This window comes from Melozone crissalis, unplaced genomic scaffold (genome assembly GCF_028551555.1).
Source record: "Melozone crissalis strain CALT ecotype California unplaced genomic scaffold, PUWL_Pcris_2 ptg000027l_1, whole genome shotgun sequence".
Taxonomy (NCBI): domain Eukaryota; kingdom Metazoa; phylum Chordata; class Aves; order Passeriformes; family Passerellidae; genus Melozone; species Melozone crissalis.
In genome coordinates, this window is record NW_026535805.1 from 2583471 (window position 1) to 2607458 (window position 23988).

General features: G+C 34.4%; 1 protein-coding gene across 1 annotated transcript in view; it reads right to left on the reverse strand.

Moving 5' to 3' along the window:
• SPATA17 (spermatogenesis associated 17) overlaps window positions 1-23988 on the reverse strand; it is an 85950-nt gene that overhangs the window by 55077 nt on the left and 6885 nt on the right. Inside the window, exons 4-5 of the mRNA XM_054280239.1 lie at window positions 18913-18963; window positions 13090-13193 (exon numbers count right to left, since the gene is read on the reverse strand). Coding sequence (XP_054136214.1) covers window positions 13090-13193; window positions 18913-18963 — 155 coding nt within the window. The remainder of the gene's footprint in view (window positions 1-13089; window positions 13194-18912; window positions 18964-23988) is intronic.

Here is a 23988-nt window from a genome sequence, read left to right on the forward strand (position 1 = left end):
TTATGGAATAGCTTTGTAGGAGAATTATGTGGATATTTTAACAAATATAATGTTTTATCATGGTCTGAAAATTATTAAAGAAATCAGAAGAATATCAATGTTTACTACAGCAAATTGAGGATGCATTTTTTTACCAAAAACATGAATATAGTGGCTAACACAAAGTGTGTTGTCCTTGTCATAGGGAATTTTTCATGCTTTTGAAAATAGGGATAGGATTATCAACACATGTGCTCAAAATACAAAATTAAAAATGATCTTGTGTAACAAATCTGTTAAGTACCTACTGAATTGTTAATGGTAAAATTACTTGCTCTATATAGTTCGAAAATAAAAAAAAATTCATCTGACAAGGTAACTTATTGTTATTCTGACTCTTCATTATGCAGTAGGCAATAGTGTTGGTTCCTGCTATGAGATGCAAATTCAGTTGACAGTGCTCCTGCTGTCTGTATAAAGGTTAAGAATACACATATAATATTGTTCCTGGCACTTTTGGAAAGGTCTTCAAGTGATGATTTCAGTACTATACAGATTTTAATAATTCTGCATGGAACTTCATCAGTTTAGAAATTCACATTAACCTATATTTATTAAGTTTATTGCATTCTGTTTGCATTTCCATTAGCATTCTGTAGTCCTTTGGCCAAATAATATCACAAAATTATTACATTAAGTAAAGGAAAGGGCATCCCATAAAAACTAATAATCAGTATAGTTGCCTAGAGTATCCAGAAAAAGCATTAAGTTATTCTGATTTTAAACAGTTCAGACACCAAATCATAAAATTCCTGCAACAGAAGCAGTAGGCAACCTTAGCATACAAGGAGATAACCTAAATGTATTTAATCTTCCTGACTATATATCATTCTCCCTGCTCAAATACAGAATATGAAAGGTAAAATAAAATTTGTGAGACAATAATTTTTAGTATACCACTGCATGCCACTGGATTTAATGTCATATTGGTGTAGGTGAGAATGGAATATAACCTGCCATGATAATATTGACTTAATCAATTAAATTGAGGAAAAAAATGAAATATATCTATAGACCAGCCTAGGATGTAAAAATAGTTTAGAGAACTCTGTACCTTTAAGGAAAAATTTTAACAGAATACACATACTACACACTTACGTTAGCTATGTACCAGTATGTATCAGTCAGCTTGCTCATCCTCAACATTTTTCTCATGTTTTAAATGAACCCCTTCAGATTTAGCAAGCAAAACAGGTAACTCTCTTGTCCTCTCTACCATGATGTATAGTCCTGTGTGTATCCTGACAGAACTCCTTGACCAAAATATTTTATCTCAAGTTGCAGTTTGATAAATGCTAAGAGCAGCAGTCAATTATTAGTGGTACAAGGTATCTTACTGCCTATGAGATCTACCACAAATAGATGTCCAAAATTCTTACTAATTTTAAATCTGAATGTTTACATGAATTCATTCAACAAATTATTCCTGACACTCTTTTCAAGATCTGGATGAATATTATTGCTCTGCAGCGGATGTCCCTGCAGTGCAGGGACTATGACTCCTTAATATGAAAAAATTAAAATAAATAAAGCCAATGTGTAGACATATGAAAATACCCTTTATCTCCTATTAGTATTAATTTTACAGAAAGAAATCATAACACCTTAAAATGCCATTATAATTAGTGCATAGTAGCACATCATCTGTCCATCTCCCCTAGTCACATAGTGTACAGTGCCAATGGATTAAGTGACACACCAGTTCCACTGTCAAGGTCCACAGTGATCAATACACAACGTCGGAAATGTGATGAACGTGGTGGTGAAGGGCACAGAGTGAATGAATGCCTTGTGCAGACCAGGAGATCAGGGCACAGCATGTACCAGGCGATAGGGGAGAACAGACGGATGCATCCTTCTTATCCCTCCAATTTCCACGGCTGCACAGTTACTCAAGAGAGTGCAACAGCCTTTCAAGCCACTGATTGCACAGGCAGCTTACAACTAAAACCAGACTGTTTTCCTAACCCACTATTCAGATTCTTCTAATTAAGGTTTCAATAACTACAGAGTTTTTTCCTCACCTATACTAAAAACCTAAATTGTTTCATATAAAGTCTCTTAAGATTATTCTATTTCCCCAAAATGTGTAAACTTCTTGGTTTAAATGCTTTTCCCTTGTGTATATATATCCTTAAGGCAAATTTACTTTACCCTCATTGGCAGCAGAAAATGCTAGAAGTTAAAAAAATATTTGTAAAAGGTCCAATCTAAACAATGATTTTTCAGCTTAATTATTTTGATTTAATTAAACTGCAAACCCCACCTATTATGGATGTGGCATAAGAGTAACTAATCACCAAAGCTTCTGTTGGCAGAGGAACCAGATCCAAGTATGCTGGTTCAACTTTATTTATGCCCAGGTCTGTACTGAAAAACCTAACAGGAAAAATGTTTTCACTCAATGTCTGTTTGCTATTGACCTCCTAGTGAAAAATCAGCCTGATTGATTAGTTTTAATAGTGAAATTAGTATTTGGTGATTAGCTTAAACATTGAAATTAGTATTTGAGGGTAACAAAGCCGATCTGGCCCAGAATGGATAACAAAGCCCCAACACAGTTTATTCTGACAGCAGTTTAGCAACAGTGGTCATTCCCAGCACAGTGTCAGTGCTATGCTGCTAAGAGAGCAGTCATGCTCCTAATTTTTCCTGCAACATATAAAAGAGGATGTCTAACCACAGCCAAATACCATTGGAAGTTTTCTATTGAATGTCATGTGAAAGTATCTGTTATCTTTTGGCACTGCAATTCCCAGAAGACTATATATGCTACCATCTGCACAGTAATAACTAGAGGAAAGCTCACTGCTATGTTTTGCTACAGTTAAGCTGTTCCCAGTACTGGAATGAACTCATTTAAGCTAACTGTTATCTCTCTGCTGCAGTGCACTACAATGTAGACATATCTGTACTTCTTTTACTTTAATATATGGTACTTGGCAACATTTACAATATTCAACATTATGTGATTTAGAAAGCAAATATGACGTTATAGCTTCTAAAGGTCATCAGCAAAGTTGATTTTCCTTCTCAGAGTACTATGAAACAATTTGACTGAGGTCTACTCACTAACTCACATCCCTCACTTACTTTCACATAAAAGTCTGCATACATTGATAAATAAAATGGTACACTTTGTCTATATTAAAAAGGTTTTACAACAGCAAGACATGGAGAGCTTTTATGTAATGACCTATTGCGTGTGGCAGAGCAGCAATGCCAAGACTCACAACTTCACAGTGATTTTTGTGGTACCTCATGTTTTTCTTATTTCATATTCATGGAATGGTGTTACCACTTAAACATCTATGATGTCATTTTTACTGAAGCATAAAACATTATGACAGACACAGTAAATTAATAGTTTTATTACATAGCAATTGTAATCATTTTGGGAGAGATATGACACATTTTTTTTAATACAGCATTACTGCTTGTTAGTATGTGATTTCACAGCAATGGCTTATTGCCAAGCTGAAAATATCAATGAGATCCCAATTTGCAGAAGCGTTAGGAAATCTTATCTCTTACTGTCTTGAAAACTTCAACTTAATCAACACCAGAAAAAAAAAAATCAAGCATTTTTAGTATGCCATGCAAGAAATCACACTTGGAACTGAAGCCTGTTCTCTGAAATTTTGGTTCTACCTAATAAAATGAGACTACACTTAATTATAGATTTCAACTTCCAATTACACATGTCTAAAGAGTACATCCAATATATTCTGTAGCCTACACTCAAGCACATTAACTTCTGGTGAGAGTACTAAATCTTTCCTTAGGGGCCAAACACAATGCTGTAGATGCTTGTGAGGCCTCCCCACCAAGTACAAGTAGGCAAATGAGTGCTGCATGCATTTGGGCGACATGCAAGCTGAAAGAATAAATTGCTTTGATAGCAAACAGTTCATTAATTGGACAAGAATAGAATAGCCTACTTGGAGAAAAGAGGTGGAAAATACTGCTTTCTTGCAATACTTTGTTTCTTGATTTGGTTTGAAGGTAGCAGGAATTGTGAAGTTCAAGGTAAAGCATTGGGACTTAGCTTCAGAGTCAAGGATAAACCAGTTAATGGACTCCTGCAATTATCCCTACAAGGTGAAGAGTCTAAGGAATTTGAAAGGGGTATAATAATAAGTAAAATTTTCTCACAGTTTAAGGAAAGTCATGCTTACAATGTGAAGAAATATGGCTTTTAAATCAGGAGTCATACATATGAAGAAGCTCTTTCACGTGATAGAAAGCATTCATACAAATGAATGCATAAACTGACAGAAGAAAAGATTTTTTTAAATTTCCTAGTCATCATAACTGAGTTCTGATGCTTAATACTTTAAAGGACATTTGAAGGTCTGTGCAAAATGGTGATAAAAATTATTTTAAGCAGAGACAACAGCTTTCACTGATCTCTGTTGTTTATGTCTAGCACACTTTTCAGTCTAGTAGAGCTGAATATAACAAGAAGTAATGGTTCAAAGATAAAATGAAACTGTTTCAGTGGGGAACTATGGGACATACATTGAACACCAAGGGTAATTAACTCCTAGATTAGAATTAAAAGGGCACTTACTAAACTTTGATATATTTTGATGTTACTAAATCAAGACTAGATTGTTCAGTCAAAGCTTAATGGACTTTTTATAGATACTGCTATAAATTGGATATTGAAAGACATCATTTGGTGGTAGATCTGAAGTCAGACAAGATCATCTGATTCCAAATAACATTGTTTTCATTATTACTAGGAAAAAAACCCCAGTTTTTTGTAATTACACACTACTGTACTAGACTGTAAAAACAGAATACAAATAGTCTTTCTGTTTTCTTCTCTGAGTGACCACTCCAGAGAGTTAACTCTTCTTAGATAAGAGGAAAGTCTATAATGATTTAGAGAATCAAAAACAAATAAGACAATTTTTTATGCCTTTTTTTTCCCCATGTTGGACACTCTTTCTTTAAAACAAAACAAAAATGTGCTCATAAGATACTGTATATTGCTTTTTATCTCACGCAATTCTATGATTTCTCATGGGACATTATAGGATACACCAATATAAAGCAAAGGGATGTAATTTTCCACTGTAAAAAAAAAAAACTGAAATGCCAAGGAAAGATCAACAAGCTTTCACATCCTCAGACAAAAACTAAACCATGAACTTGGAAAAAAAGCAGTGTATAGTCACCACACTTCCAAAAACAAAAAACACTGAGATGTGGCTCATTTTAAAGGTCTTCACTGCTGTAGTTTCTATCTCTCTAACATAAATGGGAAATGATAAAGGGAGTCTAATCTCAAAAGCCTTTCACTGCATACAGCAGTGCCAAAGAACACTTTATTTTGTTTGGCCTTCCTTAACATTCTGATGTCTCTGAGCATTTTGCTGAATTGTGAGTAAAGCTACTTATTTGATAAAGAGTTATGAAGTATGGGAACAGTAACTGGCAACTTTCTAGCAGCACTCAGACACAGGATTTCACATTATGATAAAAAAACAAAATAATGATGTTAGATCAAATAGGCTGTTGTGTGCCAACTAAGGAAAAAAACATTCCTGTCTTTTGATTTTGATTTTTTTTTGTTTTTTGGTGGGTTTTTTTGTTTTGTTTTGTTTTGGTTTGGTTTTTGTTTCTTTGGAGACCTCAAAAATAAGCTACATTATAGCATGCTCCGGAAAATACAAATGTGTAAATTAAGTACTCAGTGATGTACCTACAGATAAACTCACATATGAGCTGGAATACTTGGATAGCATAGAGCAAACGTAGTTATATAATTGTATATAAAGTGCTTCTACAAATAAATTAAATATCCAATTTTCTTATGTAACACCTAAATGAATGCATTTAAATTTTATGTTTCATTATTAAAATGAAAATAGCACAACAAAAAGAATCATCACCATATTTTAATAACAATAGAACTGCTTAAGTGAGTTGAGTTAATGGCACATAATATTTGTCATACTTCTAATGACCTAAACAGCTGAAGTGACTATGGCACATGAAAAATATTTATATACTTCTTCAGGAGTCTTTAGTCTTCAAGTGGTAGAGCCCTTGCCTGATAACCTCGTATAGCCTGTATATAGATGGCCTGTCATGTCTCTACAATTAGATAAACCACAACTGCTATAATGTAATCAGTTACAACCTGAAAATTATATTTTGAAAATCAAGTTTATTAATATGTAATCTTTAGGTAATCATATTTATCCTCCTAATTTACACAATATTTATGATAGTCTACATGTCCTTGAAATAGGGAACAGGGACACTACACTATGAAAAAGTGGTCTAGCTGCTGGAGTTCATAAATTTTGTTCAGCTTTGGATGAGTTCAAAGAATTGCCATGTAAGAAAAGCCTTACAGAGGGAATTTATCTGATTATGGCAGTAATAATTACCCAGCTGTTTATTGCAGATAGAGAAATAATTCATGTAGGCAATAGGCCGTGGTGGCAATGACACTCCGCATTTAGTAAATATGCAAACTGTTCCTTTCTAATTAACCAAGCTAGAGGATGCCCTTATTAAATGTATAAACTAAAAGTGCCTTCCTGACAAGTGATGAATTGTTACATTGTACAAACTCTTGCCACAGAATTACTGGAGTGAACTTGGGGCTTAACTTCATTAAGAGATCTTGTGGGATAGTTAAATGAGGATGGACAGCATAACAAGACCTACCTGACAGTCAATGATATGTTAGAGCTTAATGAAACTGTACCTCTTCCCCTTTTCTACTTATTTTACATTATCTACTTATTATTTTACAGTGAAGATTCTTCAGACAAAACAGAAGACTGGGAAGTCTGTCTCTGTGAGACAGTTTAAAAGGCCATGATTAGTCAGTCTTTGTCCACAGAAAATTTTTTATGAGCTGTCAGTAACTCTAACAGATCTCTTACAAAATAAAATACCTACAGCACCTTCAAAGCTCACAGGTACAGAACTATTGTTATCCTACAATACTGTGTTGTCACATCTGTTTTATTCATCAAAACTAATAACCTACACCACAGACTATTTGGTCCAATGAGTGCACAAAGTGATCTCAGATTTCCTTCTACATATTCAGATTCAAAACCCAAATTTCTTTGATACAAATGAAACAAATCTGTTGATCCTAATGGTGTATTTAGTGCTATATAAAAATTCAGAGAAAATTCTGCCTTCATGTCACTGAAGACTTCCATTTAAGCAGCAATTTACATTACTTACAGAGTTCATGTTTACTGCAAAACTTCAACTATTTACACAGAACTAGCTAAAAACAGGGTAAAGGCTGCTTCCAGTCCTTGCTCAAAAAAGACATGGACAGAATAAATCTCATGAGGGATGTGAGCTGAATCTGTGTTGGAAATTCAGCTTCCTGTGTAAACATAATGGTTCCTACCTTAACCTCTCAGTATTTAGAAAGTGTTTTCCCATGGAGTTAAAACAGGCCATTGACTGCTCTATAACTTTAGACACCTCATTTCAATTTCATTATCAACTCCAAAAGCTCATTTTTTATATCTTACCTATCCTAACAGCAACAGGCTTTGTCTACAGAAGTACTCCAGGATCCTCAATAAATTGCAGTTTTAAGATTCCTAGAAATCTAGCAGTTATGCCTAAAATCCTCTGGAAAAGGCATGGATGTCCTAAATTATGTGACCTACCAATCCAAATGAATATTTAAATATGAGAAAGCATATTTGGCACTTGTCTCTCTTTCTGAGGCACACAGAGAAAGCTGACAGGGTAACCTTACATCCAGAAAATTCAAATTACAGGTAAGAAAGTGAAAAAGCATAATGTATTTCCTCTCCACATCTTTGAAGACAAGTAAAAAAAGATGGGTTGAAGTTAACGTGGTTGATTAAACATCAAGTGAAAGACAACAATACAAAAATGAGGGTTCTATTTTTGTAAGAATTCTAAGGAACTGTCTGAAAGGGTTTGGCACTAATTGAAAATAGACTACAGAATCAATTGCTTCTGCACTCAATAATGTGGAACACTTTAATTGAATTATAAGACAATATATACATTCTTCAAAACACTTTGACACTTGAGAAAATGGCCAGCTCCTGGACTTGTCAGCTCCCCTTTGATTGAAAGGAACTGACAGGTGGAGGCTGAGAGAGTTCTCCTCATATTACTGTGACAAAGAACAATTTATTTCAAGCCCACTCCATGGAAAATAGCTATACCTCAAAAGTTTTAAGATGCCAAGTACTTGCCATGTTAGAAAATACACTTCAGAAATGGTACTGTAATCTAGAACAAGATAGACAACCTTACTTTTTCTCCATACTGCATCCTCAGACATATTTAAAGAATAGCTAAACATTGGAATAGATCACCAGCAACATGTAAGTACTCTTTCATTTCACTCTTCATTAGGGTTATAAAAAATCAAGCTGCACAAATGATTCATGAATACACATATTGCCAAAGAAGTGATTTTTATTGCTTTGTATTATCTATTTCCTGACGTGTCTTGAAGACCTGGAGGTTTTAATGATGGCTGTGAAACTAGATCTGCTGATAGAACAGCTAGTCAAACTTGGAACAAAGCCATACTCTGCAGGGCCACTCACTACTAATGCCAACAATGGAAAGAATAATTTGGTGTTGATCCTGCAAGTGTGTGAAATTCCTGATTTATAAACTCAATAATGTTTCTGTAAACCATGATGCTTCTTGAAGTTAGACTCAGGCCTTAGTTTGCTACCTTTCAGTCAGTGTTTATTCAGTAGCCAAAAAAGCTGAACTACCTGCTTTGATTACATAAGAACCTCAATGCCAGTATTTGCCACTGCTTTGTTAGTTTTCTGATACTGCTTTCTTTACCCAGTTCTGTGCCTAGGGAAAAAAATTAAGTGGTGCCATTCATCAGTAAATGGACCAATACATCCCAAAATCTTATCTCTACTTGCACACCTGACATGTAGCAAAGTTCCTGTACTAGAGTTTGTAAAGGCCAGTGTGTAGATAACCTCAGGCAAAGAACTGCAAGTTAATCACACAGTTGGGCGACTGACATCATCCATAAATTCTTCAGATATAATGGCACCAGCATGCTAATTTATGTGAACTGATGTCCATTTGCTTATCACAGACTGGAAACTGTTTCACATAAAACAAAATTCTAATGCATCATATGGAGTTATAGCCTATGCTAATTGCTTCTGGCATATTTCCCCTTGTAACCATTTAGCCAGCTCTTGGAGATGGTAAATGCAGCTTTAAGAATGTTTCAAAAGAAATTATTTTTCCTTAAAGTTAAATACACTAGCTGTCCTGAGAAGTAATGAAATTTACTTTCATGCATATATTTATAAATTAAACCATCCAACTAATCTATATTGAGATAGAATACAGTATATATTGGTACTTAAATACAAATGAATGCTACAGATGAGGATTTATTACTAAAATCTAAATAACAAAATATAGTCAAATAAATATTTAAGAGCAAGGTTCTTACTTGCTTCATTAAGAGCTTCCTATATCTTTTAGGCAAAAGAGAACTCAGGACTAATTTCATCACTACACCGAACCTAAACTGTACAAATGTTAGAGTCTGAGTATGCCCTTATGTAGACAGAGTTTAGGGTTCAAAATTCTTTTTCCTCTCTGAAGGGATTCTTTCAAGCACTTCTCAACATAACTCCTAGGGACTTTACTGGGGACACAGCATCCATCAGACCTAGTGGTTCTGTAGCAGTGGGAAGTAATAGGAATGCTGGAGGAATTTAGCCAATCTGGGAGCTAAAGCCAAGAGTTACCTTCAGTTTGTACAAAGGCAGTGCCTTAAGTCTGTTAAGTCTAACAGTGCCATAACCAGTCTGTTAAGTGAGTGGAAACTCACACATAATATGACTATTATTATTTAATTATATTTTAGGTCAATTTCTGTTAAATCAATTTCTGTTAAACTTAATTACATTCCTCTATGGCTTTAAACTGGGGCAGCTTCTATTAAGTTTACTTTCTCCTGGGGTTTTCCCACTAAAGACAAATGATAAAGGTCTGGCTACTAAATGAGGGCAGCTATTAAATAAGGACAGTTTGTATTAAAGCTGAATGGTAAAGATGTGGCTACTGGTTGAGAAAACCACTTAGTACAACAAGTGTCCTTTATTTAATAAAAAATAGCGTAAAGAAGGAATGAGAAGAAAACAAACTTTGGTCAATAACTCTTATTCTCACAAGAAACTTAACAGAATGTCCATAGATTCATGAGAACTTCCTCCAAAGTTTCTCTTAGAAATGAGTGAGGGATGATTTGATATAGGCTCTTCCTGAATGAAAAAGGAGAAAATTAGGTACAAATCCTGGCTCTGGAGTCCAAAAGTTGGAAGGACTGGCAATATGATTTTAGATAGGTGTTGACATATAAAAATTTTGCCAGTGTTACTCTAGAATAGATAAGACAGAGAACTGTACAGTGTAGTTCAACTAAAAATTACATTATAATTCTAGAAAGAACAAATTGTAAACAAATTTTTGAAATTAAAAATATGCTTTCTTTGTGTGAGAGACAGGGGCCAGTTTCATGTATTCATGGGCATTATGTCATGTTCCACATTGTGCTGCTTTATGGAGTTCTGGAGATGTGAAACACTCAAAGACAGTCTAATCTGAGTGCACAAGTGTATCAATCTCTCTGTCCATCAACAAGTAAATTTCCATAATGTTGATGTTTTAATAAAACCCAGTCATTTCATAAATACATTCCTTCTATTTTTGACAATTCCTTGTGTTTTTTACAATGCACAGTTCTAATAATTTTTATATGCAAAAATGTTTGTGAACAGTGAGGTTATACTTGTCCAGAGTCAATGTGATGGCTAATGAAAATATGAGGAGAATCTTTCCTCCACCTGGCTCAACATTCCACATAAGAAACACAGTGGGCCACCTTGGGGCCAAAGTAGTTGGCAGCAACTTAGCCCAATGACAGGAAAAATCTGTTTGGCTGAGGGCCTACACCTAATCCTCACTAAACATCTGTTACATTTCATAAGAAGAATGTTGAAGGTGATATACATATTAGTTTTCAAATGTACCCCAGTAAAGGGATTACTGCAGTGATTCTTGATTGCACTTGGCAACTCATGCATTTTAAAAATTGAAACAATAATAAGATCCATTTGTCCAAATTAGCTCAACAATTAATTTTTAACTTTTTTAAACTGAAAAGATGGATTTTTTTTTTCACCTGAAAGACACGTATTTCTGTGAACTCTGGAGTATAGGACTCAAATTAGCAAAATATCAATATATCAGTTGCCAGATAAGAGCTCACACAGACCAACTTTGACATATTTTGATGTACCTGAAGTCATACTGCTCATCTTACCTGTTAAAGAGCACAAAAGTATTTCTTGGTTAAAATATCTATGCAGTGCATAAGCTTTATGGTTTTAAATGGTTTTTAATCTAAACTAAATACTAGGGAATTTGATCAACATGTCAAAGTACTGAAAACCAAATATTTTTGTAGTCTTCCAAAGTAAGGTATACCCAGAAGAGATATATAGTGGGTGTGGGGAAATAAAATACAAAGCTCCAACCAATCCATGTTCACAGTGAAGCAGGAATACCACTTGCGATCTTGTTTTGTTGGCACACATCAAAGGTCCATCTAAGCAACAAGTTATGAGCCATGGTCTAGGTTTAGGCAGGGAATGAAGAGTGATAGAAGGATTATGAAAAGAGAAGCAGATTCTGGTTTTGCAGTTCATCCAGTGATACGGATTTTAAACCAGAGAAGTTGTGGCTTCACTTATTTTCCAAGATTTAGTCTAGTCTTCCTAGGATTCTACCTTTTCAAGAAGAGCGAATATTTAAAGGATTTCAGATCAAGACACCATTGAAGATATAATAGAATGTTTAAGTCTGGCTTTGCTGAGTTGTGACCTAACTTTCTGCACAGAATACACTTAAATGCATAATAACGACAGATCAGAGGTTGGTGACTATCAGTATGGTTCATTATAGGTGACAATGTAATGCACAAGAAATAATGTTATGAAAAAGAGGGTGTAGTACCAGCTGTACTTTGGAAGAATAATATACTTATTAAACAGCATAAAAGAAGCTTGATCATCCTGGTTTTTTCATGTATAACTTGCATATGCTGCTCTGTGTAGCAGTCTTTGACATGTGATTAGACAAGATTTCTAGAAATACTGGTTTACTAGACTCCCTTATATTTCTGTGCTTGAGAAAGCAAAGATTTGTCTGAGATGTTCTGAATGGCAAACCCTGCATGGATTTTGTCCAACAGCTTTCATTTACACTGAGAGAGTAATGATCTTGGTCACCCAGCAGTTCATCTGTTTGTTTCCACTGTTATCTGAGTAATGGTCATGGATCCGGATATCAAATCCACCAGAGGGAAATAATTACCTCTATTTTAGAGAGGTTTCAGCTTAAGTACAGGGAAAGACAACAGATGTATAGAAGAAATAGAGTAAGAACATAGAGTAAGAAAAGTTCTAGACAGAAACCTGACAAGCTATTGGTTCTCTTCTGTAACTATGAAAAGGATCTGCTTTATTGTATCCACACCAGTATCTTTCCCAATTAATATTCATAGCATGCCTCGCGCATGAAACATAAATCCAAATTTTCCCTTGCATTCATTGTCAATAATCCATATTCAAAACAAATTATAAAAAGAAAATTTTGGTTAGCTTGTGTATACTGGGGGAAAAAAATCTAGTTCAACAAACCCTATTTAAGGCATAATAACCTACAAGTTCTGAGCGTGGATGAAGAGCCAAATCTGTTTTTCTTAAACTAGTACAAATCCAGAACACACCTAATGAATTAAAATAAATTATTCTGAATTCATAACAGTGTAAATGAGAACAGAATGTGGTGCAACATGAATAGGCATAGGATCAAGAGAATGATAATTGATAAATATATTTGATAATGGAGGGGAACCGACACTTAAAGAAATAGTTTATTTAGTGCCACAAACTTTCTGCAAATAAAAGAATAGTAAATTAATGCTTTACCACATGGAGCTTTTATCTTTACCTGACAAGCTCGTTATTCACAGAAACAGCATCCAGGTATTTCTTCAGTGCATAAAAATTATGGATATACTTCCGAATGTAATAGCCTCGCCACATTTTCTGGATCTGTAGGAAATAAATACTTTCTTAGTATATCTCAAATCAAAATTTTGCATGCATATCAGATATATGTACCAGATGCCAAGTACCTCTTTCCTTAAAAGTGATACCAGGTAGAAACGCGGATAAATTTCAATGAAGAAATTAGGGTAAGTTGTAACATATTGTAGCACTGAGTGACCCCTTTACCAACATCTACTGCTACACTTTCACCTTTGGCCTCTGCAAAGGTCTAAACTGAATAAAAGCCTTCCCAGGAACTCAATGAATCAGACTTTCTGGAAAGTTCATAAATTGCAGTTCTTTCATCTCCAATGTAAAATTATTCATGTCTATTTGTTCCACATTAGTTTCATTCTTCTCAAGAAACACTATTCTCTTGCATAACAGAAAAAGACTAACCTAGAGAGAGCCTAACCTGGAGAAGAAAAGCTCTTTATCTGTAGCTAGTTATAAAGTTGCATTATGAATAGAAATTAGCATCCTCCAACAAAAAGGGTTAATATTTTGGTGCATTATGAAAAGTATCATTTGGGGGAAAAAAAAGGACAAAGAAAAAATAAAAGAGGAGAAAAAAATACTTAGTCTACCCAACTTTCCCCAAGAACAGATTTAAACTGAAGGTTTCAATGTTTTTAAACCTTCTGATACTTGAAAATTCTAATCATGATGTTTCTGAAATCATTACCTGTTTACCAGCTATCTGCTTTTTGGCATGGCAAAGTGAGCATTAAGAATGGACAATTAAGCATTGGAATGGGCTGCCCAGGGAGGTGGTGGAGCCACCATCCCTGAAAGAGTTTGAGAAACAAATGAACATGGCACTTAGTGCCATGGTCTAGCTGACAAGGTGGTGATCAGTCAAAGGTTGGACTCAATGACTTTAGAGGCCTTTCACAACCTAAATGATTCTGTTATTCTGTAATTAGGTAAAAAGCTAGCAGGACTGCCATTTGTTGAGTTATATTTATCTCTGTGCCACGACATGCAGAGCTGAAAGATGTAACTTGCTCTATTCGGCCATGCTGAGGGCTGCTCTTGCTCCTGATTCTCCTCGTCATAAGAGGTCAGTGTACTCTGGATGTCTACATCTGAAAAACAGACTAACCATCTTTTCCTCTCTTCTCAGGGTCTAGCTCCTCCATATTTAAACCCATCCTTGAGTTTATTATTAATTTTCCGGCAAAATATTCTTCACTTCATTGCGTTTTGTCTCCTTTTTTCTCAATATTTTTCTACTTTAATATCTAATTTCTATCTTCTAGTCTGCAGTAGCTTCATTTGCCACAATATCCATCTCTTTGACCTTTATAGCTTTGAAATCTTAAAAGACATAGCAGCTGAAAGGCAGAATCTACATTTAAAAAGCAAGAAGTTGGAGGTTTTACTATCCAGAAGCAAGTATCATCTGCATCCCCTTATCTAAATGCATTGAAAAGTAAAATGTTGCAATGTACTAAGAGCTCTCCTTTTCCTGTGAGCCCCTAGCTACCAGACTTCTCAAGAAATTATACACTTCATTGTATCTATAAGGAACATTTTTTTTTTACATCAACCTTTCTCTTTCCAGAACCAAGGGATGAATTTTTAAGTGGAGTGAAACCCATGTTTGTGCTATTTTGCTTTTTTTCTTAGCCTACCTCTTTCTAAATATGCACCTTTTCTTAAAAAATAAAAAGGGGAAGGAAAACAATGTCATGGGTTTTGCGTTTGATTCAGGAAGAAGGCAAATTAAAAAAAGCTGCCAATTGCCCAGAGTATCAGTAACCATTGCACTCAGTAATTTCAGAATATTTATCATCAAGTCTTGGGAGTGCTCTTCAGTAACAGGCAAAACTCTCTCTGCTCCTACCAGTTCCAGCACAGTCCAATTCTGTACCACTGTGACAACCGACAAAAGCATGCAATTTTTCCACCTCCAGACTTTCACCGGAGCCATCTAAAATGGCAGGGCTGAAAATTTCATACTTTGGCACCATTTTGCATTCTCAAACCCCCAAACACTATTCTTCAAAGTAAAAACCAACATTTGGCCTCAACTGATGGCACCTTGGGGTACAGTTATAATTATTCTTTTATGCAAGATTTAACAAGAGAATAAGAATTACAGAAAAGCTCTCAGTAATTCTTTATATGTTAGTTATTAAGAATAACAAAATATTAACTTCCAGTGTTAAAATGTTCTTCTATTTCCCCTTTGTGCATCAGCATGGAATTTCCTCCCTTCCCAAATAAGACCTAAAAGGAATTCCAAAAGTTGGGGTTTTTTTAACTACGTGTTGTTATTTGTTTATGATTGGCTTTGTTTGGTTTGGGGTTGGTTTTTTTGTTGTTGTTGTTGTTGTTTTGTTTCATTTTGTTTCTGGGGTTTTCTGGTTTTTTTGGTTTTGTTTTTTTGTTTTGGTTTGGTTTTGGGTTTTTATAGTTTTGGTTTTTGGGCTTTTTTGGGATTTTTTTTTAAGTGAAAGGGGTTTGGACCTCTATTGTTATATATTCATATTACTATAATATGAACATATGGTTCATATTATAAGATGTTATTATAACATTATAATATGAACATGTATTATAACATGTTCATATTGTTATAATATGAACAAATAAGAGTTCTGGGAACAAGAAAGGTTCTGGACATGCTGCTTTGCACTAGGTGATAGTAAATTTCATATTCTTTGCAACACTACTTTCTCATACACAAGCTTATTGGGTTAAAAAGGAATAGAGAAAGAGCAGAGAATGAGTATGCCTTCAGAGATCTGGGATTAAGCAAAATCCTTTGCATGTGAATAAGGATCTTAGCTTTATTTTTCTGTTTGGCTTCAAAATTTCTCAACAAGAGCAACTTGGCTCCCTTATAGCCATGTGCTCATTAATGCAGGATTATGGTCCCTTTGAAACTCTTTCTGACAGTCTTCACCTCACAGTTATAAGTGCAGAATTGGATATTTCTGGGTTAAAGGATCAAAACTCTAACTGAAAGACAAAAGGCTCAAATAGTATAAAGCTATAATTACCTCCAATGGGCTCAGTGTACCAATTAAATGCTGCACTCTACCTTTATTTACACCACTCTCTGTTTAGAATGAACTCACTGATTTCAACTGAATGAAGCCTAAGTAAGAAAAACTACATTGTGTCTCAGATTATTTTATGCCTGATTTCTGTTTCCCTAATACTGTTTGTCAGTAATCCCAAAACTGATGATTAATCTTTTTAGAAAAGACCATTTTTAAAAAACCTTCTGATGACACTCATATTTTCCATTTGAAAGTTCTAAATGTTTGCTTTTATAAAGAAGTATAATGTTATGACTGCATTTCTTTTTAATTCCAAGGTGAACGTTTAAAAAATTCTTGAAAAAGAAGAGACAAGTGTGTGTATGCCCTTCAAAGTAATTAGCAAGTTTCAACAGTGATTGGTACAAAACAATTATTGTCATTGATCAGCACTGAACAGATAATTTTAAACAAAGTCATTGTGTGCTCAGCAGATTACAGCTTGTTAACGGGCAAGTTCTAAATGACCTCTTAAGCTAGTCAAATCAATGATGCATATTCCTCATTAAGTAACATCAAAATGTAAGTGGTCTTATAAATAATGTTTATTTTAAGCACTAAAACAAATGGCAAAACCTTGATATATCAAAAGCCATCTGCTCGTGGAATTTTTTTTTGCCGTAGGATTACTTTTGTTGCTGAAAATTTACAGGAACCTTAAATCTTCTAAGAGAGAGAATCATATTTTGCCTCGAAACTGAAACCAATTTAAACAAGATCTCTGATTTAATTTTAAAAGGTTAAACTAATAGCTCTGATTACAACCAAATGCAATCCAGAAGGACAAGACATGTAGACTGGCTTCAAAACTATGAGCATGTGTATGCCCTCGATACTTCAAATGCCAAAATTGAAACTGCCTTTCTAAAGAGTGACTATAAACTGAAATAAATATCAATAACACCATGAGACAAAACAAAGTGCTTAAATAGAAAAACATGCACAGTTATATTTTTAGAACACTGAGTTATATTAATCATGAATCAAGCTCATGATGAGTGAATATAAGGAACTGTTGGCTTAGGAAGCCTGAAGTTTGAGCACACATGATCTGTGCAGAAATGCAACAGGCCTGATTTGCTATTGGACCTTGATTAGCTCTTCAAGAAACACAGGACAGAAAAAAACCACAAAAGCATTCTGTGTTTCAGACTGGTACCATTTAATGTCTCCTCTGCAGATATGGCTGCACTAGATTTAGATACAGGAAAATCAGATTCTGACATTTGCAACTAAATAAAGATCTGTTCTATTGTTTTCTATTGATTTAAATTTCCATTAAAGAAAAGGACACGACTGAAAAAATGGTACTTTGAAGATTTATATCACCTAATGATTCAACATTATATTTCCATTACAAATGAATGGGAACACATTCAATTTCTTTTAAAAATGAAAGACCAAATGCGAAACTCCATTTGACTAGAATACATAATTAGCTCTGAAATTTGGTCTTCAAATATCTTCTGGAAGTACAGAGGCAACTTTTAAGAGCTGGTTTACATCTTACGTTTTCTCACTGATCTCAGCTGCATGAGTAAATAGCATTTATCCACTGTGGAACACTTTCAAACTAGCTAAGTAAGGAATGAACTATAACAACAACAAAAAGGTACATTTGTGAGGTATTAAACTGTTGTTAAATACCTTCAGTTCTTTAACATGCACCAAATGTAAAATTCTACTTTGGGCATTTGAGAGAACTAGAACTAAGTAAAACACCTGATGAGTACAGGTCTCTTAACTATGAGTCATTCTGGACTCAGAGAGGCCACAAAATTAAAATCCATCCCAAGAATCTTCTTACTCTACACGAGTTTCCCTGCGCTAATCCCTGGGTTAATCTCCATTGTCACCATATTCCTGCATTTGGTAGAATTCAAAAGGTAAGGTGCCTGGCTTAAAAAAATACAGGCTTCTAAAGTAAAGCAGTTGTATACCACAAAATAAAAAAAAAGGAGCAACATGAAAAGACTTAATCACAAAAATTATTTTATGTTTTCCCCATATTTGTTTTACATATTTGTTCAAGTGTAGTTTCAAAGTTCAGGAAAAAAAGCTAGTTTCTAGTTAAATATGTTTTGCAGTTTCAACCACAACAAACTTCATTTGCTGTAGATTCATTGAAATTTAAGGTCCGTTTATACACTTCTTCATCTAGCAAAATTCACTCTTAATATCATCAATGAGTTCAGTTCCACCTCTGCGTTTAAGCAATGAAATTGTCCTGTGCTCTCTAACTCTTGAGATCCAATAGAGCAAATGCCATACACTAACAAGAGAAAAAGCATGGCCACATCAACAAGCTTTAAAGCCCTGTAGTTTTTCAGAATTGCAGATACATGTCTACTTTTGCAGAACAAATGTTCTTACATTTGTAAGAACACTGGCAGATAGAATGTTGGGGGGTTTTATCGGTATCATACATGATAAGGTCCAATGGGCATTTAAATGGGGCAGACACATTGATGTACCTCAAATTCAGCTACAGTTTTCAAATACAACCCTGACGACTCAGTGAAACTTTAATTTTTAACTATGTACTATTTCCTGCTGTTGCCATCAGCATATCAATCAAGTGTATATCATTCTGCTTTGCTCATTTTATTAAAAGCAAATTCGGAGTACAATTGACTTTTCATTTGTTTAACAAGTGAAGAAATATTTACCCTGACAGCCATTTCATTGTAGAATTTCTCCTTCTTAATAAAATATGCTCTCTGTGATTAAAAAAAAAAAAAAGATGGCACATATTTCAGTTACACAAAGACAGTCCTGCTATTTTTACATATAAAAGATAAGAATCTTTATACATAATACATAATAAGAGTTCTAGGCTAAGAGAGAATAAAATAAAACTTTGTATTGAAGAGATAGGCTTCCTAATACATAATGCAGGCTTAACCAGAAAAATCTATGGTAGTCAAACTAGGAGCTAATGGAGATATATGATCATAAAATGCTCTCCGCTGAGTTTGATAATCAATGGTGCTCTACTGAGAGTAGAATAACAAAGCAGAAATATTCACAAGTGCTGGTGACATGTAGTATTGTATGATTTATTCACTGGGGTTCTTTTAGCCAAAACTCACAGAAACATAAAAGGAATTCATATTTCAAGATGTCTGGTTTAATGAAAAATTCAGAGAAATGCTGTCTTCAGTCGAAATCGTTCAAGGATACGGATGCAGTGATGGAGCAAAATTGTGCCTTCCAACCATCTGTACTAAATGTTATGTACTTAGCTGCCTCCCGAGTAATCGCTGGGAATTTTGTTTCATTTAATATGCATTTCAACATCATAAAATCATAAATACAATGATACCATGTTACAGTGAATCCCCTGATATAGAAAACATTTCCTGAAGTCCTGGTTTCCTTCCAATAAAGTAGAATTCCTCTCATAGTGAACGAATCCCCTATTATACTAAGCAATCACTTGGCAGCATAGGTTATTTTAATGGATACATCACTTTAAACTAAGCTTTCACATCTGTTCCGCCCTCTAATTACAAATGCAAAATGAACATAATTCACAATTGTATCATAAAAAGTAAAATATAAGTACTTTGAATGCAAGAGTATGTCCTTTATTTAGCACAACATGCAGCTTTTATGTGTTTCTCATGTTTTAGACACAAATCAAAGGCAAAAGTGCTTTCCCCTGATATAGTGATTTTCTCCCCCATGGCAAACAGGAATTCACTATAAAAGGGTTTCACTGTAATTAGTGTTATTTGAATTGCCTAGTCTGATCCAAAGCAAATTGTCTGTGGAGAGCAGCAGGACTGGATTATTTATCAACAGTCTGGGCAATTAAGAAACAGTTGGCTGCAATATGTTATTTACAAATGAACACAATGATGCTACTTCATTTTAAATTCTCTTTCTTCATTACATTAAGCAAGGCATAATTCCTGCAGTTTAATTAAGGTGCATTTTAAATGCTCACTTTAATATCATACCAATCTACTAATAATGGAAACAGTACAAAAGATATTTCTTATATGAAAGAAAATTGCAGAATTGTTAAAGTTCAAAGAATTTCACATGTACATGTGGATGTGCATACATACACATAAATATATCCATATATATATATATATATATATATATATATATATATATATATATATATGTATTCAAGGGAAAATCTACCCCAAATGTACAAATTAGAATAAATAATGGACTGTCTCTCTCCCCTTTATTCTCCATAGGTATTTACTGAGTGATACTAACTGTAGATAGCTAATAATGGACAGAAATAATGGTTGCCTGACTTAAGTATATCCTAAACTGCTTGATTAAATTGATGCAATTTTGGGTTGCAGCTCATCTTTTCTTTCTTTGGAAGGGAACGTAAGAGTTACCACACTACCAAATAGATAAAATACATTTTAATGGAAGCTTAAAATGTTCCTAAGCTTAAAAACATTCATCAGATTTCTGTCCATCAGTGATTAAAAGAAACAATTTTACACCTTTTTGTTTATTCTTCTCATATTTGAAAGCTGCAAGCACTTAGGTCTGAATGCATCCCATTTCACTGAAGAACACAATAAATTGGACACCTTACATCATTAATGCTCTTTATATCATCCATACTGAGAGACAATGTGGGACCACTTTGACTCTGAGCTTGGCCAAGTATTGAAGAACTCCCCCTACTATTTACAAAAACAGTCAATGGCAACCAAGGTTTGATCTTGCACACCCCTCACACTAAGGTGTGAGGAATCCAGGCCTTACCTTACCACCACTTAAGAGGGTCACCCAAAACAAGAAGGAAGTTACACATTCTTGCTTTTACTCAACTCTTGCTCTAAATCACAAGTCTTTCCAATGCAGAACTGCTCATGCAACTGTCCTTCAACTTTTTTCTTGCACCAAAAGCCAAAGGCTGTGTCACCATCTAGGTTCTTTTGCAAATGCATTTGCCCTTTGTTTTCTAATCCTGATTCGAAAGTTCTACTATTACAAATGATATAGAAGGTGTTCATTGCTATTGACAAAAACAATGTGTCATAATTTAGTGTCATAATTTAGTGCTTCAACACAAGTCTACATTTATGTGCTCTCCTAATAAGCAAAAGATTCTTTCCAGAACTGGGGCCTGTTTGTCCAAAAGACACTTTTCTTATTTTTAAGTGGAATTTCATGCAGTTTAGCCCATGCCCTATGGATTGCGCCTCATTTTTCACTAAGTGCCAATTCAAATGTGACACTGCCTTGTTGACCCTCTGGAAAGAATTACTTTCCCAAATCATCCATTTACTGTCTCTACTTCTTAGCCAAGATGTCTTTGTCGTCAATTCTGACAATTAGTATACAGGCCTTCCTACCAGCTTACCTTAAGTGTAGGTTTTCAAAACATATTTGAAGCCTTGTATACACAAACTTTTGTATACTTTCTCACAGTGTATTTAAAAACGTGCTTGGGGATCATCTACAAATGATGGTGTCTTCTTTAGTTTTAAAGAGTTAATACAAAATGACAAATTCAAAGAATTTGAGGAACCAGGGATCTGACTGAGTTTGAGAATGAGATCGAGGTTGAGAGAAGGAAGCAACACATGGTCTAAATTGTGAATGTGATCATGGTGTATTTTGGGGGGGTTGTAGAGCAAATAGGTATTTGCCTAATTCCTATTGGACTGGAACTATTTAAAACTGGTTATTGACTTGAAGGTAAATCACTTAGGGTGGTGCCAAACTACATAACATAAAATATTCACTTTTCTCAACTGCATCTCCTTACAAAGTAAACTGAAAATATGGCCATCATGCATGCCAGCTTCACATAATAATGAAATGTTACAATTCCCCTTGCTTTAGCAAATGATTCCTTGGCATTGAGAAAATAGTAATAAAGAAACAATGATGCCTAGTTTGTTTCATGTTCTGGTGTTTGCCTGGTTCTAAAATTCATACCTTCCTGCAGGTCATGCAAACTTTCAGAATTCAACGCAATCAATGTAACCAAGTTGTTAAGAAAACTGTAGGAGAGCATTTCTTAATTTTAGCTTGAGATTAATTAGGAAACAAAGCTTTATATCAAATCACTTTTATTTAGAATAGAAAGGCACATAACTTTAATCATATAAGTGCCATCAATAGTTGCAAGTTTTTTTAGGTTTTTTACCAAATATTTCTCTTAGCAATCAAAGGAAGAGGCTCTGGAGGAGAAGCAAATGAAATACTAGTAGTGATGCACATATGGACAGCCAATCTGATGAACCTCAGCCTTTGTTATTTTCCGCATCAGTACCATTCACATTTCACAATTTTGAATATAATCATTAAAATGATTTATTATCAAGCAATCATGGGTATTTTGTGCATATGTTTTGCCTTGTTTGCTGGCAGCAGATACCAATCCAATCATTATCAGCTGACAAATTTTAAAGTGACCAGTGTATTTAAGGAACTATCATGCCAAATGCATCATTGTCTTTCATAGTCAGGAGTCATTACAACAATTACTAGCAAGAGTTCATTGCAAACATTGCCTGATCTTTTAACTTGAAAATTATATTAAGCTGCCAAGATTTTGCTTTTTACATGTTCCGTTAATTGAATAAAGATAGCAAAATAACAAATATAAGGTATTAACTCACACTTTATATTTAAGTCCACCCCAAAAAACACTGAATACAGCAGTCCAAAGGGAGTAGAATGTGCCTTTTTATCTCATACTTGTGTGGTTCTCAAGCTGGCTTCCAATCAATCTGTTCTGTTTAGTCTTCTCCAATCAAAGTGATGGCAAAACAAAACAAAATGTAGTGTTTGAGAGGAAAAGATCATTTCCTGTGCTGATTGTTGTAAAATTTGTAAGCTTTCTAATGAGATTCTCCTTCTCTAGAGCCCTGGCTAGCACTGGATAAGTACTGGAATCCAGAACTGGATGAATTCATCATCTGATTTAGAACGTGTGTATTAAGTTGCAGAATTTTTTGTCCTACATTGTTCCATGGACTTCAGATTTGGCCAGAATTTCAGTTATGTCTGTTTGAAGAACTAAATATTCATAAGGCTTTATTGATTAAAGACAATTTTACTTTTCAGAATTATATTCAAGAACAGAAATCTGAGGAGAGCTTTATGATGTTAGCTCTCTCAGGTCTGTGATTACAGGCAATCTGATCACGTTGATTTCTTCCTTCCCTTGTCCCAGTGACTGCACAGATCCTTTCTTTTCATTAACAAATTTTTATATAGATTATCATGTCCCCTACAGAAGCTTTCCTAGATTAAACAAACCTTCCTTATACTCAGGAATAATATTCAGCTTAAGTCCTACTTTTTTCAAAACAGAACCCAATGCAACCATGCAGCTATCTGCTCTGTATTCAAGAATTACTTTTAGAAGATGAGTGAAAACCACAGACTGAAAGGATGGCTCATCATTTATCAGTTAAGCCAGCTAGTACGTTGGAAGAGGGAAAATCTTTACATAGATTATTGATAGACTTGGGGAAAAAATAAATGATCTTTCAGGTACGCGAGTCCTGATACTTGAAAACATAATTTAGTAGGGTGTATGAACTTTGGTTGGTAATATATGGTTTATTTTAGCTCTTTTTTTACTTCTTTAATCATCTGTTTTGACTTAAAAGCAGCAATTTAACAAAATTAATCAAGAATAAATGACTAACAAGTCTAACAGTATTGTAAAACATTAATATAAATTGATAAATTAGTGAAGTAAATCACATATTTTATGTTAAATTATTTTCTTCTTAGTT